Below are 21533 nucleotides of genomic sequence, written 5' to 3'. Positions count from 1 at the left end.
GTCGGCGTGGACAAGTTGGACTGAAGGCTCTATTTCCATCGAGTTGTATGACTCGATGACTCTGTGGCTCTGCTTAAATTTAGCATTTATTGCTTTAACTTTGAATTTGTCATCTTTTATCTTGCTACTAATTTCGTCCGACTAGGGTTTAATAAGCTTTTAGGTTGTTAGCGCTGATATAGATGGTTTCTGAGTTGGCAGATTTTTTTTCTATTCTTGGTGGAAAAGCAACCAGAGATAGTGCCAAAAGAGAAAATGCTGGAAAATCTCAGCAGGTCTGGCAGCATCTGTTAGGAGAGAAAAGAGCTGACATTCCGAGTCTAACTGACTCTTTGTCAAAGCTAAAAAAAGGGAGAAGTAGGGAAGTATTTATACTAGGCTGAGAGAAGGTGAGTCATGGCTCCAGAAGCAAAGGCAACAATAAAGAGGTGATAATGACAGTGCACAGAGAGATTATAGGGAGGTTAGGAGCTGTGAATGACCAAGCCTGAAGCCAGTGTATGTGACAAAATATGTGGGGGATGGGGGGGATGGGTGAAGCAGAGGCAAAACGGAAAACAGGGAGAAGGGTAGCAAAGGGGGAAGAGGAGAGGAAAAAGGTGATGAGAGAGTGGGGAGTGAGAGAAAGAGAGACAAACAAGAAATAAGAGGTACCAGAAATAGTGCTCCTCTCTCAGTTTATGAAATCAGCTTTGATTAGCTTCAATTTTAACCATACATTGTACAGCAGTTAGATTGGAGTTGAAACTTATCTGCCATAGTCTGGACTACAGAAGAACAGCAGACAACAAAAGAAAAGCTGAAAGCCAATGGGTTCACTGAATGCAGGTTAGTCTCTTATTATGTAATCATGGCATGTACTAACATTTCAATACAAAGTCAATGCATGGGATGAATAGTAGATTTCCTGCTTGACCAAACTTGCCAGAAACAATGAAGTTCATGAACTCGGCTGAGTTTAGTGAAATAGGTCTACTCTTCTGCATTGATGTTCAATGAGAATCTGGGCTCAGCTAGATCTGGCCATTCCCTCTGCACCTCAGCAGCTCTTAATTGTGAGCTCATTGTGGTTTGCTGTCTCTTCAATGGTGTTCACTAACTTATAAGACCACCTGATAATGACATCAGATATGCTTCCAATATGGCAAATGGATCTTCTGAATGGCTATTAACCTGATATGTTAACTCTTTCTCTCTCCTCAGGTAGTGCCCTAAACTGTTAGGCCAATTCTGCATTTCCACTTTTTATTTCAGGTATCAGGTACCCAATGTGACTTCAAGGGTCTAATAGTGAATAATTTCTCAGAATAGAAATGTGCATCCAGTAGCTGAACATTGTTCCTGTAGAATTGTGAAGGATGGGGCAATGTAAGCAACAACAGCATTTTGTTGTTTCAAAAGTTTTCTGGAGTGGAAGAATGTAATAGTATCTCAAGTAAATGTAGCAACATTGCTGCATTTAATTGCGCTAAAATAAATGAGATTTAGGAGGCACTTATTCATCAAAAATAATTGTATCAGTGAGTAAAGTGAAATCAGTTCAATTACAATTCAGTTCCATTGATAGAGTATTTGCTTTCAGGTTATTTTCAGATTCTATTTGTTCATCAAGTTAACCTCTACAACAATTCATTGTTATTATTCCAAGGTGATATGATTTATTTATAGCAATTCCTGAGAATAAACTTCAAGTATCACAAATCAAATCTTCACATTGACAGTGAAATGACTTAGAATCAGTGCAGTTATTCCAATTCAGTTTGAAACAGATTTTACATACTAATCATGTAGCATTTTACTGGTTAAGTCAAGCAGTAATTCAATGTGGGCATTACTTGCTTTCAATTATGCCATGAGGAGGAATTGTATCTTACCGACTAAGTTAGCCATTTGTTCAACCAAGCACTCATCTGCTAAAGCCCAAGGAAAGGCACCAACAAAATGCCCATGAACACCTCTGCAATATAAATAAAATATTGTTAAAATTAACATGCAACATTAGTGCAAGTTCATAATTTCACAGTGTCCCAAAACAAATATAATTACTATTGTTTTGTAGGCAAATGCCATAACCAGTTTACAAGTGCAAAAATCTAACTGTAAAACAAAAGGAATGTTAGCTGTGGAAGCACATCCAAAGTTGGGTTGTCATGAATTTAGCCAGCATTGGGCTTGCTGGGTTCCAAAAAATGTTAGCATCCATACGAAACAGTGATCCTTAAAGGAATTGCTATATGCTACAAAAGACGGTGCTTACAATATGAATTACCTGGGCGAGCTTCTCTTGGTTTCACATTTGAAATGATGGACCACAGCTTGTCAATCCTTTACTCAACTCTCTCCACTAAAATCATTCCTCCCACAACTCTCCAGTCAATCTTCCTCCATCTTGTTGTGCTGAGCACTTCAGCTCCTGGATAGATTTCATCCTGATAGATTTCAAAGTTCTCGTCCTTGTTTGCAGATGACACAAAGATATCTTCTTATCTATGTAAATGTATCCAGCTCTGTGACCCTCCTTGTTAGCTTGTTACCTGAGCTTCTCCAATATTCATTTTGAGAACATCCACTAATTTTAATTCCTTCCCCTTTGTTGACCAAGTCTTCTGCTCCCACAATTCCACTCTTAGACCACCCTGCCTCTCTATCTTTTTCTTCATTAAACATAGTTTTCTCTTTGAAAAGAAAAGAAAGCTTTTTGCCATGTGGTTTAATTTCTCTTGCCGGAGATTGGTCTCAAATTTTCTTTAAAACTGCTGCTGTTAAGTGCCTACTTTAAAGATGCTTTAAAGTTGCAAATTGTTATGATCAGTGAAAGTACCAAACAGTAAAGACTTTACAAACACAAACCATAGAGTATAGTATTCATCAAAGATTGCTTTACTTACGATTTGGCCCAGTTATCCAGTTCTTCATTTACATAAATCTTTGTTTTCTTTGGCTGCAACCCAAGGGAGTTTCCACTGAAATAAATACTGTCATCCTCTGACTTTACCAAAGTTTGGTCAACTTGAAAAAATAAAAGAGAAATGTTAATAACAACCAAGCAGCTGGACTTGAAACATTAACTCTGCTTACTCTCTTCAGATGCTGCTACACCCTGCTGAGTTTCTGCAGCAATTTCTGATTTTGTTTAAGTACTTGTTGCCTAACACATTGGCCTACTTGCAGTATAAACAAGCAGCAATTCATGGAGCAAATGGAGCCTACTTCTATGAATGGCTAGAGACAAATAAAAAAATGCATCTCTATCAAAGTATTGAAGGCTGTTCCTGTTGTTGATTCATGGCAGATATAAAGAGGTCACATTTTTATTTCTATAAACATCATTCTATCCAAATCAGGCACAGTTTGTAGAACTAACATGGTGATTTGATGAGAATTTCTATTGTTCTGCTAACTATATTCCCAAAAACACTTCACATAATTATTTAGATGAGAAAGTAATGCACATTTACTCTGAATAATTGCCGACAATGACTGATTCGAATTTACAGCGACATTTTAAAGTAGATGAGCAGGGGTTATTATGTCAGAAGACATAAAGCATACTGGAGGCTTTTAAACAGTTTGTTTCCTTCAGTAACCTTGAATGACAGCATCAATTCACATAGTTGACTCTGGCAGCATGTGGAATTCTGTGGAATGAAAGAGATGCTCTAAAGAAGGAAGACTAGACCTGAGACATTAATTCTGCTTTCTCTCCACAGGTGCTGCCAGAACTGCTGAGTTTTTCCAGCAATTTCTAATCTTGGTAGAACGGCTGATTTGGCTTACCTGTCTGCCTCCGTGTCATAACACCAGCACGCTGGAAAATGGGAGATTGCATATTAATGAGGAGAGTTTAAGTGATAAGGAAGATGATGATGACTGATAATCCCCATTAATAGTTCTCTGTCACTAAACAGAATCTCTTCTTGCCTTCCAGAACTTAGTTGGAAAACTTGGCTTTTGGGTTTTGATGTCATGAATGGTTTTGCTGGATATCTCATCTAATTTTCCTAAATTTCCCCTGATACTCTACATTGTTCTAGTCCTGGGAATATTCCATCCTGAGATCTTACTCTATTTTCCATACTGTTTGCTCATGAACAATGCCCCATCTAATTTCAACCACGAGAGGTCTAATATTCATTCACAGCATTTGCATCCTTCAGGTCCTACATTCCATTATTTGAAAACATTTTCTTTAAAAAAATCAGCATGTGGACACTCTGAACTTACATAGCTATGAGGATTGCAAACAAATGCTAGATTACAAGCTACATGTATATAGTTAACATTGTTTCATTGCTTTCTTCAATTATAAATCATCATGTCAGCTAAATCAATACTGTTGTGAAATCAATATCATTAAACTTGTTTTTTGAACTGCAGTGTTGCGATATTTACCTCAATATTTCTATACATATCAATTATTCTGATATCACCAGACCTACCGGCACAATCATTTTATTTGTACCTCCCTTATATTAAAATAGGCCATAAATTGTGTTGATTGGCTTAGGGTTTCATCTTTCTTCTCCTGGTAAGAACTTTCAGTTGTGTTCTCCATCCTCATATTTAATCACTTAACAATAGCAATTGTACAGCAAAAGATAGATGTAAATTGTTTGACTGAGATGAAGTTACAATACCCTCTACTTGTTATCTGTGACCTGTATATCCTTGTAAACATTGAAAATATCTATTTTATAACTAACAGCATGATATTTCATTAAGAAGTCCCTAAATACAAGATCAGTCATTTTGACTTTGAGCATAAACATTCACAGAGATTTATCAACGGCAGCTTATTCAATTTCATTTGTTTCCCGCTGTCCCCTTCAGAATAGGCATACTCCACCATTGTGTCCTTCAGCATACAACAGTTGAGAATCCAAAATGGTCATGGTGTCTGCCCTCTATGTCTCAAAGCACTACCAGTAAATTATGTTGATCACTAGGATGTCCAGTACAATTAATTAATATTAATCTGGATAAACTGCAGAATTGGGCTGAGAGGTGTCAAATGGAGTTCAATGCAGCTAAATGTGAGGTGATGCATTTTGGGAAGAATAACAGGAAGGCAGAGTACTGGGTCAATGGAAAGATTCTTGGTAGTGCAGATGTGCAGAGGGATCTTGGAGTCCATGTACATAGATCCCTGAAAGTTGCCACCCAGGTGGATAGTTCTGTTAAGAAGGCATATGGTATGTTAGGTTTCATTTGTCGAGCGATTAAGTTCTGGAGCCCCAATATCATGCTGCAACTATACAAAACGTTGGTGCAGCCACACTTGAAATATTATGTACAGTTCTGGTCCCCATATTTCGGGCAGGATGTGGAAGCATTGGGAAAGGTGCAGAGGAGATTTACCAGGATGTTGCCTGATCTGGGGGGAAGGTCTTATGAGGAAAGGCTGAGAGACTTGGGTCTGTTCTCAAACCCAAGAAGAAGGCTAAGAGGGGGTTTGATAGAGACATACAAGATGATCAGAGGATTAGATAGGGTCGACAGTGAAAGTCTTTTCCCTAGGATGATGACGTCAGCTTGTATGAGGGGCATAACTACAAGTATATATGTGATAACACATTTGACATGAGTGACCTTAAGCTAAGGCAGAGAGGAAAATCAGCTATGTGCCTACTCCCCAAAGAACAAAGTCATTAACAAGTACTGTTGCAGATGATGAGCATTTCAACAGGGCAGACAGTAGTAGGAGGTAGATTGATATGCACCACCAAATACTTAATGCTTTTACAGGCCTGCTTTTAAAATCAGGGAACATGGAGATGATTTAAATCAAATTTGCACAGAATTATTCACAGAGGCTGAAGTTCATTTCTTCAAATACGCAAGTAGTAATCAATATCCAGTGCTTAATTCCTACCCTGAACCAAGTAGATTGGAGTGGGGTGCACCTTCCTGCTGTGCCTTCTCTTCAGATTCTTAAACACTCAATTAACACCCAGATAAAGTTCACTTAGGGTGTCATCCTGACTAGGCTGCAATTTTCTCAGCTCCAGGCAGGGCAAATTAACCTACAGAACTATAGAATTACAGAAACTACAGAACTGGTAAAACTGTGCAGGCTACGTATCAGTAGAGGGAGGAGAGGAAATCCCTTGATCTGCATTAATTGGTGCATGATTGAAGATAAAGATATTGAACAGAAGGATGGTTACATTTGAAGCTAACCTTTTTAAGTAATGCCCAAGGTCCCTGAATAATGAACATGGTTGAGACTCTAATTGTAGATCACCCCATGGCAAGATGCATCCTCTCAAAATCTATCTTGTCAAGTCCCCTCAGAAACTTGTATGTTTCAAAAAGAGCACTCACCCCTTCTAAACTCCAAATCTGTTCAAACTTTCAATATATACCTCCTTCATTCCAAAAATCAACGCTGTGAACCTTTTCAGAACTGTTTCAATGACATCATTTACATAAATGATTTGGATGTAAGCATAAGAGGTACAGTTAGTAAGTTTGCAGATGACATCAAAATTGGAGGTGTAGTGGACAGCGAAGAGGGTTACCTCAGATTACAACAGGAACTTGTTCAGATGGGCCAATAAGCTGAGATGTGGCAGATGGAGTTTAATTTAGATAAATGCGAGGTGCTGCATTTTGTGAAAACAAATCTTAGCAGGACTTATACACTTAATGGTAAGGTCCTAGAGAGTGTTGCTGAACAAAGGGACCTTGGAGTGCAGGTTCATAGCTCCTTGAAAGTAGAGTTGCAGGTAGATAGGATAGTGAAGATGACGCTTGGTATGCTTTCCTTTATTGGTCAGAGAATTGGGTACAAGAGTTGGGAGGTCATGTTGTGGCTATACAGGACATTGGTTAGGCCACTGTTGGAATATTGTGTGCAATTCTGGTCTCCTTCCTATCAGAAAAATGTTGTGACACTTGAAAGCGACCGGAAAGATTTACAAGGATGTTTGCCAGGATTGGAGGAATTGAGCTATTGGGAGAGGTTGAGTAGGCTGGGGCTGTTTTCCCTGGTGTGTTGGAGGCTAAGGGGTGACCTTATAGAGGTTTATAAAATCATGAGGGGCATAGATAGGATAAATAGGCAAAGTCTTTTTCCTGGGTTTGGGGAGTCCAGAACTAGAGGGGATAGATTTAGGGTGAGAGGGAAAGATATAAAAGACACCTAAGGGATAACATTTTCACTCAGAGGGTGGTACATGTATGGAATGAGCTGCCAGAGGAAGTGGTGGAGGCTGGTGCAATTGTAACATTTAAAAGGCATCTAGATGGGTATAGGAATAGGAAGGGTTTGGAGGGATACGGGTCGGGTGCTGGCAGGTGGGACTAGATTGGGTTGGGATGTCTGGTCGGCATGGATGAGTTAGACTGAAGAGTTTGTTTCCATGCTGTGTATCTCTATGATTCCATGATTCTATGAGTATAGCCCTTCCTAGGTAAAGTGACCAAAGCTTCACACAATACTTCAGATGGCATTTTAGCAATGCCCACTCTGGCTGTAGGCAAGACATCCATATTTTTATAGCCCATGAAGGTCGACATTCTATTTGCTTTCTGAATTACTTGCTGCACCTGCATGCTAACTGTACTAAACATACAAGGATATCACGATGCCTGTATATTGCAGCAGACTGTGATCTCTTTCCATTTAAATTGTATTCTGCTTCTCTACTTCTCTCCCAAAGTAGACAACCTCACATTTTCTCACCTTATAATCTATCTGACTGCATTTTTGATCACGCACTTCAAGTTTCTGTGTCCCTTTCTTGCCGCGACGTGTATTCCTCACAACTTGCTTTCTTAGTCTTCTTTGTATTGACCGCAAATATGATTACAATAGTCTTGTCCCTTTGTCAAAGTCATTCATATGGATTAGAACTAGCTGATCCTGACAGCACTTTACTCATTACAGTTTACCAACTTGCAAAAGACACATTTATCCGGTCTCTGTTTCCTGTTCATTAGATAATATTCTATTATAGACAATAGACAATAGACAATAGGTGCAGGAGTAGGCCATTCTGCCCTTCGAGCCTGCACCACCATTCAATATGATCATGGCTGATCATCCTTAATCAGTATCCTGTTCCTGCCTTATCTCCATAACCCTTGATTCCACTATCCTTGAGAGCTCTATCCAACTCTTTCTTAAATGAATCCAGAGACTGGGCCTCCACTGCACTCTGCAGCAGAGTATTCCACACAGCCACCACTCTCTGGGTGAAGAAGTTTTTCCTCATCTCTGTCCTAAATGGTCTACCCCGTATTTTTAAGCTGTGTCCTCTGGTTCGGCACTCACCCATCAGAGGGTCCAATCCTTTAATAATCTTATATGTCTCAATCAGATCCCCTCTCAGTCCTCAAAACTCAAGGGTATACAAGTCCAGTTGCTCCAGTCTTTCAGCGTAAGGTAGTCCCGCCATTCCAGGAATTGACCTCGTGAGCCTACGTTGCACTCCCTCAATAGCCAGAATGTCTTTCCTCAAATTTGGAGACCAGAACTGCACACAATACACCAGGTATGGTCTCACCAGGGCCCTGCAGAAGAACCTCTTGGCTTCTATACTCAATCCCTCTTGTTATGAAGGCCAGCATGTTATTAGCCTTCTTCACTACCTGCTGTACCTGCATGCTTACCTTCATTGACTGGTGTACAAGAACACCCAGATCTCTTTGTACTGCCCCTTTACCTAAATTGATTCCATTTAGGTAGTAATCTGCCTTCCTGTTCTTGCCACCAAAGTGGATAACCATACATTTATCCACATTAAACTGCATCTGCCATGCACCTGACCACTCACTTAACCTGTCCAGGTCACCCTGTAATCTGCTAACATCCTCCTCACATTTCACCCTGCCACCCAGCTTAGTATCATCAGCAAATTTACTAATGTTATTCATGTTCATATATTACAATAAAACCATGAGCTCTTGTTTAGCAACCTCTTTCATAGCTCTTTGTTGAAGGTTTTGAAGATGCCTTTTGAAAATCCAATTACTTATATTGCTGGTTTTATTTATTTATCCACTCTGTCCGATACACCTTCAAAGAAATTTAGTAATTTTGTCAAAATGGTCTCCCTTTCAGAAAATCATGTTGCTTCTACTTAACTATTTTATGATGTTCTAAATGCCCTGCTACCCATACTTAATAACAGGTTCCAGCAACTACCCAATGATAGCTGTTAAATTCCAGGTTCTTTTGTTTTTTTGTTTTCTGTCTCCCTCCTTATGTGGTTTTCTCATTTCGGGGACTTTCACAATGTTCGGGGAATTTTGGAAGATGACAATCAATGCTGCTACTAACTCTGCAACAACTTTGCAAGATGCAGGCCATCAAGTCAAAAGTACTTGTTAACCATGCGTGCCATTAATTTCAAAGCATTTTTTTCTCGAGATATCGTGACTGTTTTAAGCTCATGTCTCCCTTTCACTCCTGTATTTTGTAATTTCCATGTCTTCTATTGTGATGACAGATACAAAATCATTTGTGTTTTGCCATTTCTTTATTTCCAGCTATTAATTCCTCCCTGAGCAATTCACGTCTCTTCTTTCCAAAGCCTTCCACCATCGACAAGACATAAGTCAGGAGTGTAATGGAATACTCCCCACTTGCCTGGATACACATAACTCCAACAGTCTAAGAAACTTGACACCATCCTGAACAAAGCGACTCACTTGATTTGAACCGCATCCACAAACATCTATTCCCTCCACCACTGAAAGTAGTCTGTGCCGTCTATAAGATGCATTGCAGAAATTGCAGAAATTCACCAAAGATCCTTAGATGGAACCTTCCAAACTAACAATCACGTCCATTTAGAAGGTGAAACACTCATGGCTTTATGGAAAGAGAACTTTGTACAAAGGTCTTGACTGAATTTCCATTATGCCTTGAAAGAATCGAGCAGGTTTAATGGAGAAACCATTGGCTTGGTTAAGACTCGTTGAAACACTTTTTGCAATCACAGCGATTTTTCAGACAGTGTTATCAGTGACGCTCAGCCACCTCTGTGTGAACTGTGTTAACAAACCTTTCAAGTTAATGAGTTTTGAATACTTTAGGTAAGCTACGCTGCACTGACATTCTAACAAATGAGTCCATTACAATATGAAGGGTAAGGAATTATTCACTGTTCAAATGCAAACTCAAATCCTTAGCACTCTTGACTGAAGGAAGCTCAAAGAAGATTGACGTTGCCACGGTGAACATTTCCATGCTTAAAATATTAATTGAGCTAGAAGCCATTCTCAGAATAAATTTGTGTTCCTCTCTACAACTGAAGTACAAAAGAAACTTAATGAAGCTTCCATATTGCAACTAGTTGGAAAGGATGACTTAGTCACTCGGGGACCAACCAAAGGGAAGTATATTACTTATGAGTGATTACAGATATTGTACTTACTTCATGTTTCAACAGTTAGTACCAAATAGTCATGTACTGCAGAGTGTTTGAGTTATATGTTTTGGGTGAACCTATTACAAATCAGAATTATTAAGTCAGAAGTTGAATACTCCCCACTATTTCCAGCAATTCTCAAGTCAGAACCTGTGTACGTAGATGCAAAAGTTCTAGACAGTACAAGTAAAAAATCTCCGCTCACCCAATGACATAAAACAGGTTATTTTAAAATTCAAAATTCATTTTAAGCTGAACTGAAAAGTCTGTTCTTAAAAATGTATTGCTGGAAAAGCGCAGCAGGTCAGGCAGCATCAAAGGAACAAGAGAATCGATGTTTCGGGCATAAGCCCTTCTTTCGGAATGAGAGGGTGTGGCAAGCAGGCTAAGATAAAAGGTAGGGAGGAGGGTCTTGGGGGAGGGGCGCTGGGAATACGATAGGTGGAAGAAGGTTAAGGTGAGGGTGATAGGCCGGAGAGGGGGTGGGGGCGGAGAGGTCAGGAAGAAGATTGCAGGTCAAGAAGGCGGTGCTGAGTCTGAGGGTTGGGACTGAGATACGGTGGGGGGAGGGGAAATGAGAAAGCTGGAAAAATCTGCATTCATCCCTTGTGGTTGGAGGGTTCCTAGGCGGAAGATGAGGCGCTCTTCCTCCAGGCGTCGTGTTGCCATGGTCTGGCAATGGAGGAGGCCAAGAATATGCATTCATTCCTTGTGGTTGGAGGGTGTGCCTCTGGGACACCCGCACCAACCAACCCAACCGCCCTGTGGCTGAACACTTTAACTCCCCCTCCCACTCCGCCAAGGACATGCAGGTCCTTGGCCTCCTCCATCACCAGACCATGGCAACATGACGCCTGGAGGAAGAGCGCCTCATCTTCCGCCTAGGAACCCTCCAACCACAAGGGATGAATGCAGATTTCTCCAGCTTTCTCATTTCCCCTCCCCGCACCTTTTCTCAGTCCCAACCCTCAGACTCAGCACCGCCTTCTTGACCTGCAATCTTCTTCCTGACCTCTCCACCCCCACCCCCTTTCCGGCCTATCACCCTCACCTTAACCTCCTTCCACCTATCGTATTCCCAGCGCCTCTCCCCCAAGACCCTCCTCCTTACCTTTTATCTTAGCCTGCCTGGCACACCCTCCTCATTCCTGAAGAAGGGCTTATGCCCGAAACGTCGATTCTCCTGTTCCTTTGATGCTGCCTGATCTGCTGCGCTTTTCCAGCAACACATTTTTAAGCTCTGATCTCCATCATCTACAGTCCTCCTCCTTGAAAAGTCTGTTCTGCAAATATGATGTTCACTTGATAATTTAGGATAAGCTTATAGATGTGTTCAAATCAACATGTTCAGAAATGTTACTGCACGCTTCTTGAGCAGCTGGGAATTGAATCTAAGACTTCAGGTCCAGATGTAGAGACACTATCACTGTGCTACAAGAGCTAGTTATATGAGCTAGCAAGGTACTTGCCTCTTAATATAACAAATACTAGTCAATGATATTAAAAAGGAGATAGTTAAGCAAATTAAAAAGTTTCAAATGATATTCTAGATTTAAGAAAGTTAAAAATCATACAACACCAGGTTATAGTCCAACAGGTTTAATTGGAAGCACTAGCTTTCAGAGCGTCGCTCCTTCATCAGGTGGTTGTGGAGGATAAGATCATGATCACAGAATTTATAGCTAAAGGAGTCCAGTGTTATGGAGATGTGATACAGTAAACACTTTAGATTAAATTTTTCATCTCTTAGAATGGGATATGCTGGTTTCTGTTCTTTGATATATAAATCCCAGCACTTCTTTTAAATTACATTCTCAAGATAGCTCAGCTTTTCTAACAATGGATGTGAAGTCTGTCTGTGTCCCAATGTTGAGTCAGACTGACAAGCCCTCTGCACAGTTTCACAGAGTGTTACATGGATTCTTGCTGTTTTTGAGCAAAATGAAATGTAATTCTGAAAAAACAAATTCACCCCAGAAACCTATATGTGTGCGTGTGTAGGAGTGACAGAGTGAGTGTGCATGTGAGCGTGTGCGTATGGGTGTGAGTGTGTGTGTGTGAGCTTGGTTAAGTGGGTGTGTATGTGTGCATGTGAGTGTGATGGGGTATGTAGCTGTGAGAGGGTATGTGTGGGTGTGAGTGCAGGGGGTATCTGTGTATGCATATGAGAGAGAGTCTGCATTGGTGTGTGAGTATATAGGAGTTGTGAATGCATGGAATGCATTGCCAGCAGTAGTGGTGGAAGCACAGTCAATAGGGACATTGAGGTGACTGCTGGACATGCACATGGACAGCAGTGAATTGAGCGGTGCGTAGTTTAGGTTATTTTATTTTACGTTAGGATTAATCCTCGGCACAACATTGTGGGCCAAAGGGCCTGTTTAATGCTGTTCTTTTCTATGTTCTTGTGTGTGTGTGTGTGTGTATCATGCAGTGGGGTCTTATGCACACTCACACTGTTCCTCCTACATACACACACACACATATAGGTTTATGGGGTGAATTTGTTTTTGCAGAATTACTTTTTATTTTGCTCAAAAACGGCTTGAATCCATGTAACACTCTGTGAAACTGTGCAGAGGGCTTGTCAGTCTGACTCAACATTGGGACACAGACAGACTTCACATTTACTGTTAGAAAAGCTATCTTGAGAATGTAATTTAAAAGAAGTGCTGGGATTTATATATCAAAGAATATTCCTCATGTACACTTTCCCACCCTTTCCCTGTCACCCTGATACAGGTAGACAACCCTTTATCCAAAATCCCGAAATCCGAAAAGCTCCAAAGTCTGAAGGTTTTTTTGGTGAAGTATTTTTCTCATAACTAAGGTTGGGCGTGCAAACAGTTAACCCAACTCCATACCCACTCAACACGTGTTACTCAGATGCGATGTGTGGGGGCATGGCTCAGCACTGGCAGGCCTCAATTTTGTTTCAGCGCCCATTTTACTCACAGTAAGTCTATTCTTTGGAAAGATTTTTTAAAAAATTCACCATCAAGCTGCCACTTATTCTGAAATTCGAAAAATTCTGGATTCTGAAAACCAGCTGGTCCCGAGCATTTCGGATAAAGGATTGTGCACTGAACCTCACTGATCAAGAATCCATTTATCTCAGCCTTAAATATACACAAGGCCTCTGCGCTCCAACTCTCTATGGCAAGGAGTTCCAAAGACTCTCAACCCTCTGAGAGAACAAATTTCTCCTCATCTCAGTTTTCAATTGGATGCCTTAATTCTGACGCTATGCCCTCTAGTTCCAGACTCTCCCATGAGGGAACATCTCTTCAGAATTTACTGTGAGAAACCCCTTAAGAATCCTATACATTTCAATCAGATCACAACTCAGTCTTCTAAATTCAAATAAGAAGTCTCCACATGTTTAACATTTGCTCATAAAGCGATCCCTCCATCATGGGGATTATCCGAATGAACTTTCTCTGAACTGTCTCCACTGAAATAATTTCTTTTCTCGAATAAGGAAAGCAAAACTGCTCACAGTACTCAAGATATAGTCTCACCAGCATCTTTTAAAACCTCCCTGCTCTTATGCTCCAAACACCATGAAAAAAGGGTCAATGTTCCATTAGCCTTCCAGATGACATGCTGCAACTGTGTTTTGTGCACAAGTACCTCCAAGTCCCTTTATGTTGTAGCTTTCCACAGTTTTCCTCATTTAAATGATATTATTATTTTGCTCTCCCCTCCAAAATGAACAACTTTAAGTTTTTTTCACATTATACGCCATTTTGTCATCTTTGTCCCCACTTACTTAACCTATCAATATCTCTTGCAAGCTGTTGTATCCTTCTTGTAAATTGCCTTTTCACCTCTTTTTGTGTTGTCTGAAAACTTGGCTACAGTACATTTACTTCTTTCCTCAAAGTCATGAATATATATTGTAAACAGTTATTGTTATAGCACTGACCCATGTCGAACTCCACTAGTCATGGGTCAGCAAGCTGAAAAATAAAGATCCTGGCAGTCAGAACCACATGAGGGGTGAAGAGCCAAATGTCATCAATATGCCTCCCTCACTCTCTCTCTCACACACATACACACACACAACTTGATTCGTTCTACCCTATTAGTTTTCCTCCTATAATGACAGAACTGCAGTTATGAAGGGAGATGAAAGTGGATGGCACAGCTGTTGGTTTTGGTGAAGGGGATTTATGTTCCAAGAAAGAGTTAACACATCTGGCAGCTGGGGTAAGTGACAGCAAGTGAGGGAAAATAGTCTAAGCAATAGTAAAAGAGGTAGAGCGGAAGCCTTAATGGGAGGTGGGTACAGTAACAGCGATACAGTGAGCATAAGGCATCAGAGAGCAGATGGCACTTACACTGCTGGAGTGGATTTCTCCAAACTGCTAAAAAACATACAGACTGGGGTGGCAAACTGGGACAGGGCTAACATGGTCTGGTCTAGATTAGAGTGGTGCTGGAAAAGCACAGCAGGTCAGGCAGCAACCGAGGAGCAGGAGAATCGACGTTTCGGGCAAAAGCCCTTCAACAGGAAACATGATCTGGTGTCATGGCATCCACTGCAGGAGCTGGGGAAAGGTATGTCCTGCCTTTGTATCATTCCATCCAACAGGGCCTCCAGGTCACTACCCATAAAGTGGGGCACTGATTTTTTCTTTTCAGTCATATTGGGGGTAAATGTCACGAACCATGCAGGATAACTCTCAACTAACAGTATGTGTCCATGTGCAAAGTGGCCTATTTAAGATTGGACTAGAGATGCTAATCCATTCCAGGATGTCCCAGCAGTCACAAATGGTTCTGGGTACAGCAAGTGAGAGAATGGGACTAGAATTGAACTCGAGGGATGTCATGGGAATAAGGTTGGCAATTATTAAGGCAGATTTGGTGATAAATGAGTGAGATCTTGTAGAGAGAAACCCTTCATGACAATCAACAAAATTGACACTTAGCCAAGAAAATGTAAGATTTAGCCCAAGGAGTTAAATGCTTGGTTCAAAGGTTGGTGTGGGCTAATGGATTTTGTTTCATGGATCACTCACAAGAGTAATGGGGTAGAAGGGAGGCGTACTCATGGACAAGCTTCACACAAACCATGTTGGAACCTGTGTCCTGACGACCTGAATAATGAGGGCTTTACTCAAATTAGAGGGGGCATAGTCTCTGGAAATGGGATATGTAGGCTTACAAAGTAAAAGGATTATGGCAACGTTACAAGCAGGCATCTAGATAATGTTGCTCAGACTGAGACAGGAAGGACCAGAATGTACAGACATTTAAAAATAGTACAGAAAGTCAAAAGGAGAAAAATGGCAAAACAACAAAATGAATGGCTTTTTGTGCACAGAGTGTTTAGAACAAAATAAATAGATGAACAGCACAGATGGAGGTTAATGATCTAATATCATAAAGTCATTACAGAGTTATGGTTCCTGACATTCCTGACATGGTGACAAGCAGATCAAAGCTAGGAACAAACTTTCAAAAGGGCAGACAGGAAGGAAAGATAAGTGAGGTAACTTTGTGTATGGGAGGGAATAAATGTAGCAACAAGATATGATCAGGAGATGTAGAATCCTATTTGGTGAAGTAATGGAAGAAGATGCTGGTGAAAGGAATCTACAGTCCTCACAGTGGACCAGGAGTTTTCAGAGGTGATGACTAACTACTTTGAATCAATTTTCATGGAAAAGAAATTAAGAGCATTGCAAAAATAATAAAACAAGAGGCACAGGTATTGTTATGTATTACTTCATTGGAAATGGAGTATAAAAACAGGAAGCTCTTGCTAAAACTATCCAAAGCAGTGGTCAGACCACACTTCGATACAGTGAACAGTTTTGGCCCTTTTTTCGAAGGAAAGATACAATGACATTGGAGGCAGTCCAGAAAAGTTTCACTCGCTTGATCATGGCTATGAATGAGGTTGGAAAGATTAAGCCAATGCTCATGGATTTAGAAGAATGAGGCATGACCATATTGAAACATATAGATTCAATTGCCTTGACAGGGTAAATGTGGAGAGCATGTTTTCCCTTTTTGAAGATTCTAGGGCCAGAGAGTATTATCTCAAGGAAAGGGATTGCTCATTTACAATCAAGAAGAGGAATTATTATCTCAGATAGCTGTGAATCTGTGGGATGTTTTACCGTTGAGAACTAGGATCCCTACAATGTGGAAGCAGGCCATTCGGCCCACTAAGTTCACATTAACCCTCCAAAGATCATCCCACCAACACCTACCCCACCACCCTATCCCTGTTACCTTACATTCTCCCTAAATGTCACATCTTTATATTGTGGGTGGAAACTAGATCACCCAGAGGAAATTCAACGCAGACACAGGGAGAACATGTGAATGCCACACCAGGCTGGTGTTGAAATCTGGCCTTAGTGCTGTGAGGCAGCATGCCATCCACTGAGCCACATGCCATTGTCAAGGCTAGGTCATTTAGAATACTCAAAGCTGAGATAGCCAGACTTTTAATCAGTGAATAAAGTAAGGGTTATGGTGAAGAGGCAGAAAAATAGACTTGGAAGTAATAGAGAATGGCTTTGAATCACAGGACAGTACAGAAGGAGGCCATTCAGTCCATCAAGTCTGAAAGAACAATACAGCTCATCGAACTCACCCATTTTTTCATTGCAGCCATAAAAATATTTTCTCTTTGATAATTATTCAGTACCATTTGAAGGTCGTGACCAAATGTACATTCCCTGCACTGAGTCAGTGTTTTCAAATCTTAACCATTCCCTGTATATAAAAGGCTTTCCTTATGTTACCATCTGGTTATCAGATCAGCAACCATCTCATTGAATAAGCAAACTCACTGGGCCAAATGGCCACTTCTGCTCCTACAACCACTGATCGTAAAACTCTAAAGTTTTATGTTTCTCGACTCAATATGAAATATCAGTACTCTGTTGCTATTAGAACATTAGAACTTACCAAAAGGGAGGTCTTTCATTTTGGGTATATGGAATTGGTCTCTAATATGTCGCAATTCATCTTCTTGATCCAAATGATTTGCAAGCTTCTCATCAGTAATGCTGCACCCTAAAATGGAGGCAATAGATTCCAACCTGCGAGCTGGGGAATTGTCAGAATGTCGGTCCATGGCTGAGAAGCTGCAATCACTCTAAAAGGGGAAGAAAAGAAATGGGTTACTCACATAAAGTAAATTGCAATTTAAAATGAAATGCTCTTTGTAATTTAAAGTCATTCGCACAAAACAGAAAGTGTTCATGCCTGTCTTCAAATGGCTTTCATGGTACTCCTGTATTATTCCGAGGAAACATGATGTGGCATGTCAGGATTGGATGCAAGGAAGACAAAACGACAAGAGCACCATAAAACATTTGTAGACAGAGAAACAGAATTAACATTTCCAGTTCATATCAGACTCAAAATTTTCACTCTGTTTCTCTCTCCACAGACAATGCCAGACCTGCTGAGTTTCTCCAGCATTCTATGTTTGTTATCAGTATTTAAACTGCGATTTAAAAAGTTCTTGTATATTCAGTGCATATATTATGCATTTCACTTTAAATAGAAACATTGACTAGTAAGAAGATAATAAGAAGGGATGGTGCAGGAGGGAGGGATTCCGGTTTTTGGATAACTGGGGTTCTTTCTGGGGACGGTGGGACCTCTATAAACAGGATGGTCTACACCTGAACCTGAGGGGCACCAGTATCCTTGGGGGGAGGTTTGCTAGTGCTCTTGGGGGGGGGGTTTAAACTAACTCTGCAGGGGCATGGAAACCCAGATTGTAGCTTCAGGGTGCAGGGCCTGGAGTGTAGGGAGGTTAGGAACATGGCATCAATTTCAAAGGAGGGTGCCTGTAAACAGGAAAGTGGCTTGAAGTGTGTATACTTCAATGCAAGAAGTATACGAAATAAGGTAGGTGAACTTGCAGCGTGGGTTGGTACCTGGGACTTCGATGTTGTGGCTATTACGGAGACATGGCTAGAACAGGGACAGGATTGGCTGTTGCAGGTTCCAGGATTTAAATGTTTTAGTAGGGTCAGAGGTGGGGGTAAAAGAGGGGGAGGTGTGGCATTGCTTGTCAAAGATAGTATTACAGTGGTGGAAAGGACGATGGATGAAGACTTGCCATCTGAGGTAGTTTGGGCTGAGGTTAGGAATAGGAAAGGTGAGGTCACCCTGTTAGGAGTCTTTTACAGGCCTCCTAATAGTCCTAGAATCATTGAAGAAAGGATAGGGAAGGTGATTCAGGAGATGAGTGACAGTAATAGGGTGGTTGTTATGGGGGACTTTAACTTTCCTGATATTGATTGGGAAAGCTATAGCTCAAGTTCGTTAGATGGGTCAGTGTTTGTTCAATGTGTGCAGGAGAGTTTCCTGACACAATATGTAGACAGGCCAACAAGAGGTGAGGCCATACTGGATTTGGTTCTGGGTAACGAACCAGGCCAGGTGTTAGAATTAGAGGTAGGTGAGCACTTTGGGGATAGTGACCATAATTCGGTGATTTTTACTCTCGTGATGGAGAGGGATAAGTGTGTACTACAGGGCAAGAGTTATAGCTGGGGTCAGGGAAATTATGATGCGGTGAGGCATGACTTAGGATGTGTGGCTTGGAAAAGTAGACTCCAAGGCAAGAGTGTAAATGATATGTGGAGCTTGTTCAAGGAGCAACTATTGAGTGTCCTTGATAATTATGTACCGGTCAGGCAGGGAGGAAAGGGTCGTGCGAGGGAGCCGTGGTTTAATAAGGAATTGGAATCCCTTGTTAAATGGAAGAGGGCGGCCTATCTCAAGATGAGACGTGAAGGTTCAATTGGGGCGATTGAGAGTTATAGGGTAGCCAGGAAGGACCTGAAGAGAGAGCTAAGAGCAGCAAGGAGGGGACATGAAAGGTCCTTAGTCGGTAGGATTAGGGAAAACCCTAAGGCTTTCTATAGGTATGTTAGGAATAAAAGAATGACTAGGGTAGGAATAGGTCCAGTCAAGGATAGTAGTGGGAAGTTGCGTGTGGAGGTGGAAGAGATTGGGGAGACACTGAATGAATACTTTTCTTCAGTATTTACTCAGGAACAGGGCATTGTCGTCGATGTGAATACTGAGTCACAAATAAGTAGAATGGATGACTTTGAGGTATGTAGAGAAGAGGTGTTGGAAATCCTGGAAAAGGTGAAAATAGATAAGTCCCCTGGGCCTGATGGCATTTATCCTAGGATTCTCTGGGAAGCAAGGGAGGAGATTGCAGAGCCATTGGCCTTGATTTTTATGTCCTCTTTGTCTACAGGAGTAGTGCCAGAAGACTGGAGGATAGCAAATGTGGTTCCCTTGTTCAAAAAGGGGAGTAGGGATAACCCTAGTAACTATAGGCCGGTGAGTCTCACTTCTGTTGTGGGCAAAGTCTTAGAGAGAATTGTAAGGGATAGGATTTATGAACATCTGGATAGGAATAATGTGATCAAGGATAGTCAGCATGGTTTTGTGAAGGGCAGGTCGTGCCTCACAAACCTTATTGAATTCTTTGAAAAGGTGACGAAGGAGGTTGATGAGGGGAAAGCGGTAGATGTGGTATATATGGATTTTAGTAAGGCGTTTGATAAGGTTCCCCATGGTAGGCTACTGCAGAAAATACGGAGATATGGCATTGAGGGTGAGTTGGAGGTTTGGATTAGGAATTGGCTGGATGGAAGAAGACAGAGGGTAGTAGTTGATGGCAAAGTTTCTTCATGGAGTGCCGTCACTAGCGGTGTTCCGCAAGGATCTGTTTTGGGACCATTGCTGTTTGTCATTTTTATAAATGACCTGGAAGAGGGGTTAGAAGGTTGGGTGAGCAAGTTTGCGGATGATACGAAAGTCGGAGGAGTTGTTGACAGTGAGGAAGGATGTGGCAGGTTACAGCAGGATATAGAGAAGCTGCAGAGCTGGGCAGAAAGGTGGCAAATGGAATTCAATGTAGCTAAGTGTGAGGTGATTCATTTTGGGAAGAATAACAAAAAGATGGGGTACTGGGCTAATGGTCGGATACTTGGTAGTGTGGATGAGCAGAGGGATCTTGGTGTCCATGTACACAGATCTCTGAAAGTTGCCACCCAGGTAAATAGTGCGGTGAGGAAGGCATATGGCGTACTGGCTTTTACTGGTAGAGGAATTGAGTTCCGGAGTCCTGAGGTCATGATGCAGTTGTATAAGACTCTGGTGCGGCCGCATCTGGAATATTGTGTGCAGTTTTGGTCGCCATACTATAGGAAGGATGTGGAGGCACTGGAACGGGTGCAGAGGAGGTTTACCAGGATGTTGCCTGGTATGGAAGGAAGGTCGTATGAGGAAAGACTGAGACACTTGGGGCTGTTTTCATTAGAGAAAAGAAGGTTTAGGGGTGACTTGATTGAGGTGTACAAGATGATTAGGGGGTTAGATAGGGTTGACAGTGTGAACCTTTTCCCGCGTATGGAGTCGGGTATTACAAGGGGGCATAGCTTTAAATTAAGGGGGGGTAGATATAGGACTGAAGTTAGGGGTAGGTTCTTCACTCAGCGAGTCGTAAGTTCATGGAATGCTCTGCCAGTAGCAGTGGTGGACTCTCCCTCTTTATGGGCATTTAAGCGGGCATTGGATAGGTATATGGAGGATAGTGGGTTAGTATAGGTTAGGTGGGCTTGGATCGGCGCAACATCGAGGGCCAAAGGGCCTGTACTGCGCTGTATTCTTCTATGTTCTATGTTCTATAAATTGCTAATACCAGTTTAAGCTTACTTCTACAGAAATCTTGCTAGAAGATTTAATATCATTTTTAAATGTTGCATGAATCCCTTCACTTACACAATAATGACTGTCATACAGTTGTGGTTATGCTAGAGGCACTTGGTTCATTACAGCTGAAGAGCAAACATATCAAAATAACTGGACTCAAATATGTGAGATGTGAGTGAATATACTCTGCAGCATTATGGGTGTGGAATAAAAAGGTCCTAACAAATATTGCAGAAATCAGGGAGAAGGATTTCCAGTAGTTGCAGTCATAAATAGCACAAAGAAAAGTTGTTGTGTTTGTTGGAGGACAATCATCTCAGCCCAAGAGCTTCAGTAAAGCAGAGGTTCAGTGTCGTGTCCTAGGCTTAACCATCTTCAGCTGCTTCCTCAATGGCCTTCCCTCCATCATAATGTCAAAAGTGGGAATGTATATTA

At 41.3% G+C, this 21533-nt stretch overlaps 1 protein-coding gene across 4 annotated transcripts in view; it reads right to left on the bottom strand.

Annotated features, from left to right (window-relative positions):
* kynu (kynureninase) overlaps window positions 1-21533 on the bottom strand; it is a 220913-nt gene that overhangs the window by 112871 nt on the left and 86509 nt on the right. For all 4 annotated transcript variants that reach the window (XM_087989228.1, XM_043694093.2, XM_043694092.2 and 1 more), the window contains 3 exons: window positions 17313-17502; window positions 2889-3009; window positions 1875-1957 (listed from right to left, as the gene is read on the bottom strand). In XM_087989228.1, the coding sequence (XP_087845354.1) occupies window positions 1875-1957; window positions 2889-3009; window positions 17313-17481 (373 nt within the window). In that variant the 5' untranslated portion in view covers window positions 17482-17502. The remainder of the gene's footprint in view (window positions 1-1874; window positions 1958-2888; window positions 3010-17312; window positions 17503-21533) is intronic.

The sequence above is a fragment of the Chiloscyllium plagiosum genome, unplaced genomic scaffold (assembly GCF_037043375.1).
Source record: "Chiloscyllium plagiosum isolate Xiang-an unplaced genomic scaffold, Cpla_swu_hap1 HiC_scaffold_7, whole genome shotgun sequence".
Lineage (NCBI taxonomy): Eukaryota > Metazoa > Chordata > Chondrichthyes > Orectolobiformes > Hemiscylliidae > Chiloscyllium > Chiloscyllium plagiosum.
The sequence above is the reverse complement of the archived record's forward strand: the minus strand, read 5'-3'. Positions and strand labels throughout refer to the sequence as shown.